Raw genomic sequence first — 15,230 nt, forward strand, 5'->3', positions numbered from 1 at the left:
CCTGGGACAGGAATCTCACACGATTCGCGAGGCGGTGGGGCGAGCAACGCGCCGCGGATTGTAGAATGATCCATTCGTACGGTCCCTACGGGGAGAATATGTTTTGGGGGAAATTAGAACACTGGACGCCCACGGAAGTGGTGAATTCGTGGGCCGGAGAAGACAAACATTATAATCTGGATACCAATGAATGTGCCGACGGTCAAACCTGCGGCCACTATACTCAGATTATTTGGAAGGAATCACTCCGATTAGGCTGTGTGCGAGTTAATTGCGATAACGGTGGGTTGCTAGTGATTTGTGAGTACGATCCGCCGGGGAATTACGTGAATGAGAAACCGATTTGAGTCCGTCCGGCGCTGGAATTGGCGGAAATCTACTTGAAGTTGAAGTCATTTATTATGGATTTTTTCTAATTCTTTTTTGTTATTGTTCATTGTGTTTGTCTTCTTCGTCATCTTCGCCATGGATTGAGAGATTCGGAGCTGTGTAAAGTTCAAGAATCGGTTTTTCGTTTTGTTCGGCGGATATCAAGTTTCGACATTCCTGCTTTACGCGGCCACAGAGGAATGAAGATCTTGACAGCGATTAATTTGAGATTTATTTTTTATTTTTTATTTTTCCATCTACAAGATGTATTCATTATCATTCATCACTATGATTCTTTCCACTATATCACTATTTTTCTCAGGTAAAAGTTAAATGGTGAAGTTCAAATAACAATTTAAAAATATATATATCAAATTTCATTCTTGTATCCAAATTTTCCTTCAATCACACTTATCACCTACATATTGTGTCACGAACTTACATCAACGACTAACAAGACATAGATGAGTGATTTATCTTGTTGATAATTGAAACTTCGTACTATAAAAAATGCTATTAAAGTTCAATAATACCCATCCAAACGGGTATTACGTCGGACTAACTTATCAATAAAATGCGAAATTACTTTTTTTATTTTTTCATTATTTAAAAAAAGAAATACTTTTCCATGGCTTAGCTACCTTTTTCTTTTTTAATCTAAAAAAATGGAAATAAAATAAAATAAAAACAAAAAATACCAAACTAAATCAAAACTCTCGCCCTCGAATAAAATATAAAGTAAAAGACTATGAGCAAAAACCAAAAGTAGGCTAATTGAATTTACATTTAAACTCCAAGGAAAAAAAGACTACCTCTTGAAAAGAAATGGAATCATAAATTTGTACTTGAAATAGGAAATGAAATCAAGCGGCCGTGAAGACGGCGGTTTCCAACTGGTAGGCGGCGGTGAAGAAGGAAGGCCAGCAAAGGTAAGTGGACATAATGCTGCTGACTGTGGAAGCTCCGATCAAAAAGTTCATCACCACAATTTGCAGCTGAATGGCTTCGATTGGAGAAGCTCCGCCCATTATCAGTCCCGTCATCGCCCCCGGCAGCGAGATCAGCCCCACTGTCTTTGCGTTGTCCACAACCGGCGACAACGCTACCACCAACGCCCTTTTTACTTGCTGGTGCGTTGCCTGCCGTGGTGTTGCTCCAAGAGCTAACGCAGTTTCCACCTGAATCAGATGCGCTAAGAATATGAATAAAAGATGATGGCTGAACGCGTCCATTGAGCTTACAATGTTGTGTCTAATAAATTAGGTTTAAAAGAGTCGGTATTTCTTTTATATAAATAAACCAAAGTTGAAAACGTAAAGACAAATTTACTCTCTTTTCTAGTACTTCAAAATTTATATTTTAGCCCTTTTAAAATATTTATTTTATTACAAAACTTTAAGAAAAACAACTATTTTGTTATTTTATATCTTTATTTTCAATTTTTGTATAAAAACTCCACAAATTCCTCAATTTTTAAAATACTTCTTTAGTTAATTAACCATTACACTAAAAAAAACTTCTTAAATCTTATTAGACACAAAATAATAACAATAACAATAATAATGGTTAAATAAAGTGAGATAATCAATTAAGTAAGAGGGAGAGAGAAAATACAAGGCTGAATTGAGTTCTGATATCATCTCTGAGTCTTTTCATGGTGACTCCGGTGACTGTCATGGAATTTCCAACCATCATTCCGGCAACGGGAATTATATACCTGGGAGTTAGAGGGAATACTCTCAACACCACAAGCATCACCATAGTCACTGAAGTTCCGGTCAAAATTGAAGCTCCGGCCACCAACTTTCCTCGAGGCACGTGCTTTGCACGCTGCCCCGCTGTGTACCCGGCGACCGTCACCTGCAGCAACAAATGTCACTTTTTTTTATATATATATATATATATGCCTAAGTATTACTTTTTTATGTGATTTTGATCAATTAGACTTTAAAATATTTATCATCAACTGAAAATTATAGTTTCCAATAATCACAACCTTCGTTGGACAAAAAAATTTACACTTAAAATTTTGTATATATCTCTAAACTTTGTATTTTTTCATAACATTGTTGTTATTATTTTTTATTTTTCTAAAGCAACTCTTTACATAAAAAAATTATTAGATGATTTATCGTATACACTGATAGTAATTTTATTTTTGTTTGACGAAGAGATAAGGATCATATAGAAACTTAATTATTTTGAAAAAAACTAAAATGAATGTTTAATAGATATAAAAATTAAATAAATAAAAATCGAAAGTATATAAGTGAAATAATAAGACAGACGAAATAAAACAAAGACTTGCATGTGACCAAAGTAATAATTAAAGGTTAGTCTTTCCTATGACTTTTTATTTTCCTTTTGAGAAACAGTATTTTCTACAAGAATAAGACATGACATGCTATTTAATTGAAGTATTTAAAACTATTTGAAATATTTTTTAAGATATGATTAAAATTTAGAAAAATTGTAAAAAACAGACCAAAATGTTAAAAAATAAAAAGTGATGAATATTTTTTCTTGCAAGAAAATAAAATATTTATGATAATAAGATTAATGTCACCTTATTGAAAATTGCAAAAGTAATTAATTTTAAACTAATAATAACTTTATGATAGTTGTTTGATAACCGTCTCATATCTCTAACTATTTATTATATTTATCATTTTTACAATATGTAAGAAAAAAAAGTGTTACGTAAATGTTTTCCACTGCAACTTTTCTTGTTTTTTTTTTAATTTCCATAAAATTCCTATTTTATTATAAAAGAGTTCAAATAAAAATAGCTATCTTCAAGTATACAAATTTAATCAAAATATAACAATATTTTAAACTCTATCGCTTAACGATATTAATAGATTCTCCTATAAATCTATAATTGTTCATGATGTTCATTATTGAATCCAAAATATTTCATTATTGAATCTAAAATTTTGTTATATTTTATCTCCTACCGGTCAATCCTAACAAGTTTTCAAATGAATCCCATAAAAAAAAGTTTTGTAAAACAGAATACATTGGGAAAAAATAAATAACAAAAAGTTGCTAAAGATTTTAATTTCATGGACATCCTCTCTCTCTATCTTCACAAAAAGAGAAGGTGGTGAGCGTGACACCTACAAACTACGTAATCACGTGAATATAAAAAAAAAACTCATATGACTGTTTCATGAAACTAATAATAGTAATATGAGCTGTTTCCAAAAAGTCGTATTATCAAAATAAATTTAAAAAATCCATTCTAGAAGTCAAGAAATTAAAAACAAATCAGCAATGTATAAGAGAATCGACTTATAAATTCTCTGGTCGCAAGATAAAGTATTGGAAATCCTTTTTATCAGTGTTTAACTTTTGAAAAAATTATTTGTTCAATTCAATGCTTTTAATTAACCTTGAGATGTTATAAAAATATTACAAATGCGTGCACTAATGGTTAGAAATATTTTAATGAACTTTAGGCTAAAAATGGTTATAGATTAAAGAGATTTCTTAAATTCAGGGATTAAATGCTTACAAAGTCTAAACTAATACAACAATATGTTAGTCAACTCAAAAGGTTAAGTAGATATTAATCTAAAAAGAGAAAATGATTTTAAGGGGTTGAATTTTGGAACCTCCGTAGCCATACCATTGAAATTCCTAATCAGTTCAAAAGTTTTAAGCCAATAACGAGATATGATGAATTGGAGAATCCACAAAATCAAATGTGTTTTTTGAAGTTTAAATTGTACCAAATTGTTGTGGATCCAGAAAATTTTTAAAAGAACAGTCAAAATCTTTTTGAAAAAATAAATTAAAGAGTTGGAAGGCAGGAGAAAGTTACCATGAAGAGATAGGCGAGAAGGATCCAAGACAGGTTTTGCTGGCTGAAGATGAACTGGAGAACAAAGCCAATAACAGAGAGTTGAAGAAAGGCTCTAAAAATGGCGTAAATCATTTCGGCTTCGAGGCCGAGCTTCTGGAAGTAAGAGAGAAGAACAGCGAGAACGACAATGGCGGTGGCGAGAAAAGGCTTGGTCATACCTTGAAGGAAATCGAGAAGCCATTGAAGATCCATAGAAATTCAGAGACGAAATGTGAAGTCAAAATCAAAACCAAAAACAGGAGAAGAGAGAGAAAGAAAGAGATTTGTTTGTTAGTGTGTTGGAGATTGGAAGTGGAGAATGAGGTATTTGTAAGAAAGGTGTGTGTGTGTGTTTGGGAAATTGATTGATTGTGTTGCGTTGCCACCTCCCCCGGTACCCAGGGCTTGGTCATCAACTCTCCTAGGTATCAATATCTTTGTACTCTCCAACCCTACAAAATAGTCTCTTTGTTATTTGTTATGGTATTTACTATTTATTATAATGCTAGTTTTTGTTATTTTCATTCTTCACTTGCTTTTGTATTTTTTTATACAATATTTTTAAGAGAAATTAAAATACTTTACATCCAAACACAAATTATTATAGTTTAAACTAAAATAATTTACTATAATAGTCCATAATTATAACAACACAGATGCATCTGAAACATGGAGTTAGTGAAATAATAGTAAGTGAATAAAAAATAATAAACGAGATTAATTTAATCGGCTATGATAAAGAAAATGTAGTACCAAATAACTAAATTTAAGATTTATTGAAAATATATTGACTATATTTAAAATTTAGAGAAAATATGATAACTAAAGTTTATCCGAAAACGTAAATCAAACTTAGTACATATAATAAATAGCGAGTTAAATTAAATTTTAGTTTATTTGTAAGGACATTTTTAAAAATAGTAAAATAAATTAAAATAGTTATAAGTTATATCAATTTTTTGAATTATATCAATGATAACTAGTGATAGACTTTTAGTATTGATTATCAATGTCACTGATTGAAGCATATCAGTAATTGTTAATGTTCATTATTTCATTATTGATATAATTTTAAATTTTTGTTATATGGTGTAATTTTTTTTTATCAAATTTGCTATTTCTTACCATTTTCCTTATATGTATTATTTGATCAACGAATTTTTAAATGTATTAGACATGTATAAAAAAAAATTCACCTAATAAATATAAATAAGTATTTTATGTCTATTAGATATTAGATTTAAAATTTGGTAAAAAGTAAAAAAGCAGAGAAAATATATACATTCCTAAAAGAAAAATGAAATGTAATATTATTTTTTTTCGTTTAGTGGTTTTTTCCACTAAACCCTAACAAATAGTTTGTTTTTTTGACATTAGAATTTGTCTCTAGAACTTAATACAAATCAAATAAATACTTTGTTGATTTATTAATTAACTAGTGGTTGATTAAACAAAAGGAATGATATCTTTTGATTTAAAAATTAGTTTACACAATTATTTTGTTATTGTTTAACCGATGAGAGGTTCTTGTAAAAGAGCTTTGAATTTAGGTACCATTTGTTAGATTTTTTCTTCCTTACAATATGTAGATTGATTTGTTGGAACTTTTAAAATACAAAGTGGATATCTATTTCTAAGAAATGGTCCACCAATTGCATGTTATGATATGCTTTGTTTTTATTTTCTATATGTCACGTTAACATTTTCAATTTACGTTGGTGGAAAATCTACGTGTTCTTCACCACAAACCAACTTAATACTCCATTTTTTCTATCTCTTTTCTACTTATTCTTCGATGAAAAAATAAATGGTTGCTTTTAGATATTTCAATTTACGATAACAAGTAGTGACGTTTGAATATAGTATTAATTTTTTGTTATGTCTTAGTGGATTCAACATTGATATAAGTGAATTCATATTTTTATTATATCGTAACAAAATTCATCAACAAAATATGGCTAAGATAAATATAAAAGAAACAATATACATATTTGTTTATTTGTATTTATTTGGAATTAATAAATATAGGTTATAGCATGTAAATAAAAATAAAAATGAATTTATCATATAAGTCAAATTATGATAACATTAATCATGTCACAACTTTCAGATCATACCAATTTAAATCATGCATTAATATTTTTATCAATTTAAATCTCCCACCTCTACAGAGGTTGCACCATTGAGCTTCCTTTGGTGTATTTGTACAAGGTTAAAATTTTAATTTATGAAAGTGTGTCAATTAACACACTATGTTTATTTATTTTTTTGGTGCGAAACATATTATTGTTTCAAATTAAACTTGAAATTTAGAACATCAATTCTTACGTATATGTAAACTTTTCAAATGCCATATCGATAAAATTAATAATTGAAATTGATGCATAAACTAATTTTATTTAAGGTTCTAAATTAAACTGTTCACAAAATGTCACTCGGTATTTATCCAAACAAAAATTGAACGAAGATATTTTATCGTCATTTATTAACTTTTAAACAAACCCTTGATAAACCTTAAACTCATCATTTAAAATTAATTTTATAACAAGTTATTAAATAATCTGTTTTAAAATTATATTTAGAGTTATAATAATATATTTTCGAGGATAGATTATTTTAATTAGACAAAAATAATGGTAAACATTATAAAAATAAAAAAGAATAATAAAGATAAAATAATAAAAATTAGAGCGGATAATAAATTGAGAATTTTGCAACTGTTTACTAAGGTAACTAATTAATGTAGTAAAAAATGATTATTATAATCTTACGTAATTCTTATTCTAAATAATGTTTCTATTGATAGGCTATAGTAAATAAATAGATAACATAATATCACTATTTTTTATAAATATTTAGTTTATTTTGAGATATTAGAAAACAACAATTAAAAAGAATATTAATAAATTATTAGTTACAAAAATATATACCCTCGAGCGAGCTAAACGGGCTAACAAACGAACGAGGAGGACTGCTAAGCCCAAAGGCTTCAAACCTCAGTTCCCGCCGGCTTCTTTCTTCCATTAGCTCTGCACAGGAGTTACGCCGCATCGACGGATGAACTACAGTGCTTACGGTCGCCTTATCCAGCACTGCACTGACCACCTCTTCTTCCGCGTCGGCAAGCAGCTTCACGCTCGTCTTGTTCTATCATCCGTAGTTCCCGATAACTTCCTAGGATCGAAACTCATCAGCTTCTACTCAAAATCCGGCAGCATTCGAGATGCCTACAATGTGTTCGGTAAAATTCCTCGCAAAAACATTTTCTCTTGGAATGCTTTGCTTATTAGCTACACTCTTCACAATATGCACACTGATCTGCTGAAGCTGTTTTCGTCTTTGGTTAACTCAAATTCGACGGATGTGAAGCCTGATAGGTTTACGGTTACTTGTGCTTTGAAAGCGTTGGCGTCTTTGTTTTCTAATTCGGGTTTGGCTAAGGAGGTTCATAGTTTCATTCTTCGACGAGGGCTCGAGTATGATATTTTTGTTGTCAATGCTTTGATTACTTTTTACTCGAGGTGTGATGAGCTGGTTTTAGCGAGAATTATGTTTGATAGAATGCCTGAGAGAGATATAGTGTCTTGGAATGCGATGTTGGCTGGGTATTCTCAGGGTGGATCCTATGAGAAGTGCAAGGAACTATTTAGAGTGATGTTGAGTTCACTGGAGGTGAAGCCTAATGCATTAACCGCTGTCAGTGTTTTGCAAGCTTGTGCTCAGTCCAACGATCTCATTTTTGGAATAGAGGTTCATAGATTTGTAAATGAAAGCCAGATTAAAATGGATGTTTCACTATGGAATGCTGTTATTGGATTATATGCGAAGTGTGGTAGCTTGGATTATGCTCGGGAGCTGTTCGAAGAAATGCTGGAGAAGGATGCGATCACCTATTGCTCCATGATATCAGGCTACATGGTTCATGGTTTTGTTAACCAAGCAATGGATCTTTTTCGAGAACAGGAAAGGCCAAGGTTGCCCACATGGAATGCTGTTATTTCCGGTCTGGTTCAGAACAACCGGCAAGAGGGAGCTGTAGATATATTTCGAGCAATGCAGTCACATGGTTGCAGACCAAATACTGTGACACTTGCGAGCATTCTTCCTGTTTTCTCACATTTTTCAACCCTTAAAGGTGGGAAAGAAATTCATGGTTATGCCATTAGAAACACTTACGATAGGAATATTTATGTTGCTACTGCCATCATTGATTCTTATGCTAAGTGTGGTTACCTCCACGGGGCTCAACTAGTTTTTGATCAAATAAAAGGTAGGAGTCTTATAGCTTGGACATCAATAATCTCAGCATATGCTGTACATGGAGATGCCAATGTGGCTCTTAGTCTTTTCTATGAGATGCTGACAAATGGGATTCAGCCTGACCAGGTAACCTTTACATCAGTATTGGCTGCATGTGCCCATTCAGGAGAGTTAGATGAAGCCTGGAAGATATTTAATGTCTTGTTACCAGAGTATGGGATTCAACCACTGGTCGAGCATTATGCTTGCATGGTTGGAGTCCTTAGTCGAGCAGGAAAGCTCTCTGATGCAGTTGAATTTATTTCTAAAATGCCATTGGAACCCACTGCAAAAGTTTGGGGTGCTTTGCTCAATGGGGCTTCTGTTGCTGGTGATGTTGAGCTTGGAAAGTATGTTTTTGATCGTCTCTTTGAGATTGAGCCTGAAAATACTGGTAACTACGTCATAATGGCTAACTTATATTCACAATCTGGAAGGTGGAAAGACGCTGACACAATTAGGGATTTGATGAAGGAAGTTAGATTGAAGAAGATCCCGGGAAATAGCTGGATAGAAACAAGTGGAGGGATGCAGCGTTTTTGCTAGAGGCACTTCAAGTGTGAGAACTCCAGAGGTTTACGGAATGTTGGAAGGATTACTTGGGTTGGTGAAGGAAGAAGGGATCATTCTGCAACATGAGATAGATGTAGAATGTGGCAGTGGTTAGTGCATGGCCCATGGGTGATCATCTAAGGAAGCATGGAATAGAAAACCAGAAAACATGTGAAGCACATTTGCGTTCCATTTCTCTGCTTGTTATGCTCCTCAAAGATGAACCACTTCATTTAGAGGTCTTGTTGTTGACTTATGATTTTTTGACAAGAAATCCTAGCATGTACTCCTTGAAATGTTGTACTAGTCGACACGTGATTTCATCTCACCATGCCATTTGAGAACCATGTGTTATGTACCTAGCTGCAGCAATCTGATTTCTTCACTGGCCACAGTTGTCTTTTATACTGGCAATTAACTATCCCTAGCTGTAGCTATCTGGTTTCTTCATAGCTTGATGAAGATGCTTATGTTGAGAGCTAGAAAACACTGCAGCTTGTAGGCTTTGTTAACTTTGTGATAGATAAAATGATTAAATATTAAGTTAGTTAATAATTTAAAGAGTAGTCAGTTTGTAAACTGCCACCTCAGGAAATTTTGTTAACTGCCCGTGGATAGATTTAGATCACGCAGAAGAGACAATTGAAAAAAGAAAAACACCCATTCTACCTTTTGAGTGAAAAGAAACAGAAAGGGTGAACTTTTTTTAATCGTCTCTTCTGCGTGTTCTAAATCAATCCACATCAAAGGCGGTTAACAAAATCTCATGAAGTAGCAGTTTAAAAACTGCATCCTCTTTAAAATATTACTTAATTTAATAACTAATTATTTTATCTTTTACTTCGGGTCACTGAGGACCGAGGTGTGCTGAAATCCCAGATCAATGCTCATTGCATATAATATTCGATAACCCCAACAAAAGCAACAAATTATGCTCTGTATATTCGTAAGGTGATTTTGGAATGCACTTTTGTATTTCTTTCAACGGAGGTGGGTGACACTTCTCACTTTCAAAAGTAAGAATGATGACTGGGCTCTATTTTGTTCTTTTCTTTCTACCCTTTTAGGTAAAGTTCAGCTAACTGTTTGAGATCTTAACAGGGTACCTATTTTGTGAGCTTTGACTTGATCGCTCGCCATTGGCCACTGCGTTGCTTGCTTCAGATATCTCAATTATTATGCCTACAGTTAAGAAAATCTCTATCCCACTTACCGTGATGATGAGATTGGTGAATCCCATTCCCAACTGAGACCACTTAACTTCCTTCAAGCAGCAGCTTGCAGGTATTGAAAGGAAACTTTATCCTATATTTAATTCTTTCACACTACTGCCACTAATACTTAACTATGAAGTAGTGATTTAGCCAAGTAGAACAGACAATAATATTCCATATTAAAAAGTAGTCTGTTCACTAAATCCTTTACTTTATTATTTTTTATGCGATAAATATAATGGAATATAGATATCTTGGAACTTGTGTGGATAGATCTATATATATATATACCGTCTTCAATTTCCACGATACAAACTTCATTGCTTGTGAGTCATTATTTTTGTCTTGATGCTATTTAACATCTAGCTTATACGTGTTTAATTTCATTTCTTTTTTGTCACAACATATATATAAATTGATTGAACCAATAGTAGCACTCCAAGATCAGCATAACTCAACTTCTCCGCATAGTTGAACTAAAAGAACCTACCTAAACATGCATTTGGATAGCCTCCCAAATCCAAAATAAATTAGAAAACACCAAAGATAACTATATTGCAATTTCAATGAAGAAATTACAATATCTGCAAGCAATTCCAGGTACTTGCATCCTCCCTTAATTCACCCACCAAAATAGTGTCCAAATTCATCCCGACTTTCTCTCTATTCATAACCAATCTCCCTAACTACTTTCCAAACCAATTACTAATATTCCATAATAAAATCCTTAATTACATTCCTTAATGAGAGATGCAAATTTCAATCAAAGGACAAAAGAGATTATTTAGGCCCAACCTTTCAAGGTAGTAAACAATCTTTCACACCCTACTAATTCTGTAGCAACCAAATTAGATTGTAATGGAGTAATATGAAGCCTAACTTTAGGACACATGGGAAGGAGCAATGATTTGTTAACCATGTGGGACTAAGCAATTTGCTATATATATATATATATAAATCGCCCATAACACAAGGCTAAGGTGGGAAATTGGAAAGAAAAAGGTTACAGACAGGGGGCCACGATTGGTGCAGAGAGAGAGAGAGAGAGAGATAATACATGTGGGTTGGGTCTTGTGGAATTCCACCGGCTTTGACGAAAGAGTGTTAGGTTGGAGGGGACAAAAGGAAGAGCCATGGATGGGCCACCCTTCCCTTTACACCTTTCTGTTTGTTTTGTTGCGTTTTACAGAAAAAGGCAATGACTATCTGCTTATGGAAATGAAAGGGATGAACTATAGCATGGATTGGGTCATTTCTTTTAGCTAAATTAATATTTTTAGTTATTATCATAGGTATTAAATTTCTGTCAACATGTTGATATTTCCACGCTCACAGGTTTTGACATTGAGATGAAAAGTGGATAAGTATTTACATTATATTATAAAAAACCCATAAAACAATAGAAAAAAAAAAAAACAGAATGTCGCTAATGTAAGCATAATATAAACATGAACATCTTACACATTTCATCAACAGAATGCTATATTTATATATCTATTTACAAGTCAATATTTTTGCTGACAAAGGCAGGTCAATTATAAGTGTCACATACAATACACACATCGTATATCAATACAATACTTTCCTTCTCCCTTCTATACATATCAATCCTTACCACGAGAAATTGTATTTATTTATTGTGATCTCTTCATTGTAGCTAACACTCTTGTTCTTATAATTACAAGAGGTAACGAAGGAGAACAATTTATTCACATTTTATTTGATGTTCAGGTACAAATTGAAGGTAAATTCTAAGGGTTTTTTACTAAAAGAAATCGGCATGTCCTCTTATCATTAAAAAGGTCAGTTATGTTTTGTGTATTCCCTGATTGTTTGTTTTGCTGCTTAAATTTTGACCCATGTTCAATAAAACATTTTTATCAATTTAATGAAAAAAACGTTTGAGAGTTTTAAGCGCGTATTACAGATTTGCTTTTTATTTATGTTGATATTCTATTTGTAACTCTCGAGTCTATGTAGTGTAGGTTTAATCTTTTAAGAACGTAATTCATGAAGAACTCAATTCTATTGAAAAAAACTATCTAATGACAAGAGTTCGGGTAAACTTGATTCTCAATCTCATAACCTATTTTTGCATGGATGTCAATCAAATATTGTTTTGTTCTCTTTAGATTTATGTATAACTTCATTTGACTTTTCATCCATATTAATTTAATGCTATTCATTCCTTTTAAGTTAATATTCTATTTTAAATCATTAAGAAAGACATTGTAGTGTGGTCTATTGATCCTAAGAGCCAGTGGAAAAAAACTTCGATAGAAAAGAACTTAAACTCTTACGTTCCCACCCCTGAAGATGCTAAGGGTATGTTTAGTTGTGTACGTTTCCTCCCCTTAAATGTCAAGGGCATGTTTAGCTGAGTGAGTGAGTGAGTGAGTTGTATTAACTTCACTCATTGTTTAGTCAAAGGAATTCTTAAATTTATTGTTAGTTCTACAATGCTCAATTACTAAATAACCCATTCCTTAGATAAATCTTAGACAGGCTAACCATGGACCACAAATAAGTTCCAATTAAGTCTAGATATAAGTCTTTATCACTCACTCGCACACTTGTAGACATCTAAAAGAGAAATTAATTTTTAGGAATTAAATAAGAAAAAGAATTAATTGTAGATTTTTGTCCATTCTTTCCTTTTAATAATAAGATCCATTAGTAAGATAATATTATTAATATTTCAGCCTAATATGCCTTTGGGCCTTTGGGGGGGTAAATTGGGATCCACATAAAAAGCTTCAATTCTCTCCCTCTAAAGTGAATGAGCAATACGTTCACGAGATCCCATAATGGAAGAATTAGAGCCTCCGTCAGTAATTACGGCCGCCCTTGCTACCCTCTCTCCGCCGCGTCTCGCCGATCTCTCCCACTCAATTTTCTCCGAGATTCACCAACACCGCCGCCGTCTCACCTTCATTCTCTCTTCCCCTACCCTCTTCTCCCTCACTCTCCGTCACCTCAATTCCCTCTCCCTCTCCCACAAATCTCTCCTCCTCGCCCGTTTCCTCCTCTCCGCCCTCCGCCGCCTCTCCCGCCCCTTCCAGTCACCGTCCAAGCTACTCCCTTACCACCCTTCCACCGCTGCCATCTCCCCTCAAGACCTCGACGCTGCCGTCCTCCTCCTCCTCCTCTGCGAGGTCCGGCAACACAATCCAGCCGCCCTCCGAACTCCGATCACCAAATGGCGTGCGACCCTTTGTAAAATCTACTCCGATTCCCTCTTGACGGTCTCCGGACTCGCCACCGGCGGAGGCGGGGCTTTGATTCCGTACATTGACACGGTGGTGAGGTGTTGGAAATTCGTGGGGTTTGTTGGTAGTTGCGGAGGGAAGGTTCGGAGAGAGGTGGCGGCGTCACCTATGGCGGTGGTGGAGCTACCGTCAGTGGCGGTGGGTGGTGGCGGTGCGGCGGTGGAATGTGTGATATGTAAAGAGGAGATGGGAGAAGGAAGAGACGCGTGTAAATTGCCTTGTGACCACTTATTCCATTGGCTATGTATTTTGCCATGGCTTAGGAAGAGAAACACCTGTCCTTGTTGTAGGTTTCAGCTTCCTACTGATGATGTTTTGGGAGAGATCCAACGTCTATGGGAGATCCTCTTCAAGGTGGGATCCACCATGTGTACATCTGATGGAGATTAACGACCAAAATTGAGTGATATCATGGAATTATCATAGAACCGGATGGAGAGGATATAGGATTAACACGTGAGATGAACTTACACGTGGGGAGGAAACTTTGGGGTATGACCTAACGATGGGTCGTTATAGGAAGAGGGGGGGGAGAAGATAGGCTTTGATAAAGACACGTGTGGTTCACCTTATGAAGATTCAAATGAATCTTTGTATTTTTATGATTTTTTTTAGGAATTGAGGGATGGGTTCTTTTTTACTTTTTTGTGAGTAAAGTATATTCATGTTATGTGTAAAATATAAACTCACTTAATCGTTTTTTTTTTTTTTTTTTTTAGCAGAACATTAGAATGGTGTAATTGGCTTCTATAGATGAATAGTTTTATTTTATCTTGCACCTCAATCTTCTTACTTAGATCAAGTGTGTCAAATTGTAAGAAAAGAAATTTGATTTCTTTAACAAAATTTTATCATAGTTCAACATGATATTAAGTTAAATTAAACAGGAAAAAAAGAAAAGAAAAGAAAAGAAAAGGAGAATAACAGTTGAAACTGACAGTGTGTTAAGATTGTTTAAAAATGGTTTTGTTAAGAAATAAAGAGAGCAATCTTTTGCATTTATCTATAATTTGAGTGTTGTGATCCTTCATGGGCCGTTTGAGGCAAGATCCATCCTTTGCTATATTATTATGATTTGATTTGTTACCGTTGTATTTATTTATTATTTTTTTAAAATTACTTGTTGCGCTATCTACTATTCTTTTAAGAAAATGTATGATAATAAATGGAGGTGAAGAAATTATAACCCGAGACTTTTCTTACCACAGGTATGTACACGTGATAGTTGATTTGCAGTGTTTACTATTTTTTTTATAAACTAAAATAGTTTACTCATTAAACATAGACTAGTACATAATGTACTAAGACTAAAGCAATTCATTCTAATCATGTTCTAATTCACAAAAAGATCTAATATAATTAAATGGGCTTGGTGGAAGTTAATATGATAACGATATCCATCTCTATCTAGTCAGAAAAGACCCTTAAATGTGTTTTTCTTACAAAAAGATGAAACTGAAAACTATATATGAAAATCATTTGATATATATATATATATATATATATATATATATATATATATATATATATATATATATATATATTTTATATATATATATATATATTTATATATATATATATATATATATATATATTTTGACAATTTGAGTTAATAAGTTGATAGGGAAGTGGAGATTCCAAGGTCCACTACATAAGTTGGTTAAAATTAGTAAGAAGTAA

The 15,230-nt window shown here is 33.3% G+C and overlaps 3 protein-coding genes across 3 annotated transcripts; 2 read left to right on the plus strand and 1 right to left on the minus strand.

Annotated features, from left to right (window-relative positions):
• Positions 1 to 1,072: 1,072 nt before the first annotated feature.
• On the minus strand, positions 1,073 to 4,565 carry LOC101208138 (protein ALUMINUM SENSITIVE 3). The gene is made up of 3 exons (XM_004137737.3): positions 4,196 to 4,565; positions 1,984 to 2,229; positions 1,073 to 1,547 (listed from the first exon to the last, which is right to left on the minus strand). Exons 1-3 carry the CDS (start codon positions 4,427 to 4,429, stop codon positions 1,233 to 1,235), a joined length of 795 nt encoding a protein of 264 aa, XP_004137785.1. The 5' UTR covers positions 4,430 to 4,565; the 3' UTR covers positions 1,073 to 1,232.
• A 2,583-nt stretch (positions 4,566 to 7,148) lies between these two features.
• On the plus strand, positions 7,149 to 12,202 carry LOC101209514 (pentatricopeptide repeat-containing protein At2g37310). The gene is given in 4 exon segments (XM_004137904.3): positions 7,149 to 9,054; positions 9,056 to 10,083; positions 10,169 to 10,351; positions 12,013 to 12,202. Coding segments are annotated over 2 exon segments (1,908 nt in total). The 5' UTR covers positions 7,149 to 7,273; the 3' UTR covers positions 9,183 to 10,083; positions 10,169 to 10,351; positions 12,013 to 12,202.
• A 284-nt stretch (positions 12,203 to 12,486) lies between these two features.
• On the plus strand, positions 12,487 to 14,334 carry LOC101209757 (E3 ubiquitin-protein ligase SGR9, amyloplastic). The gene has a single exon (XM_004137905.3). It carries the CDS (start codon positions 13,089 to 13,091, stop codon positions 13,938 to 13,940), a length of 852 nt encoding a protein of 283 aa, XP_004137953.1. The 5' UTR covers positions 12,487 to 13,088; the 3' UTR covers positions 13,941 to 14,334.
• The last annotated feature ends 896 nt before the right edge of the window (positions 14,335 to 15,230 follow it).

This window comes from Cucumis sativus, chromosome 3, assembly GCF_000004075.3.
Source record: "Cucumis sativus cultivar 9930 chromosome 3, Cucumber_9930_V3, whole genome shotgun sequence".
NCBI lineage: Eukaryota > Viridiplantae > Streptophyta > Magnoliopsida > Cucurbitales > Cucurbitaceae > Cucumis > Cucumis sativus.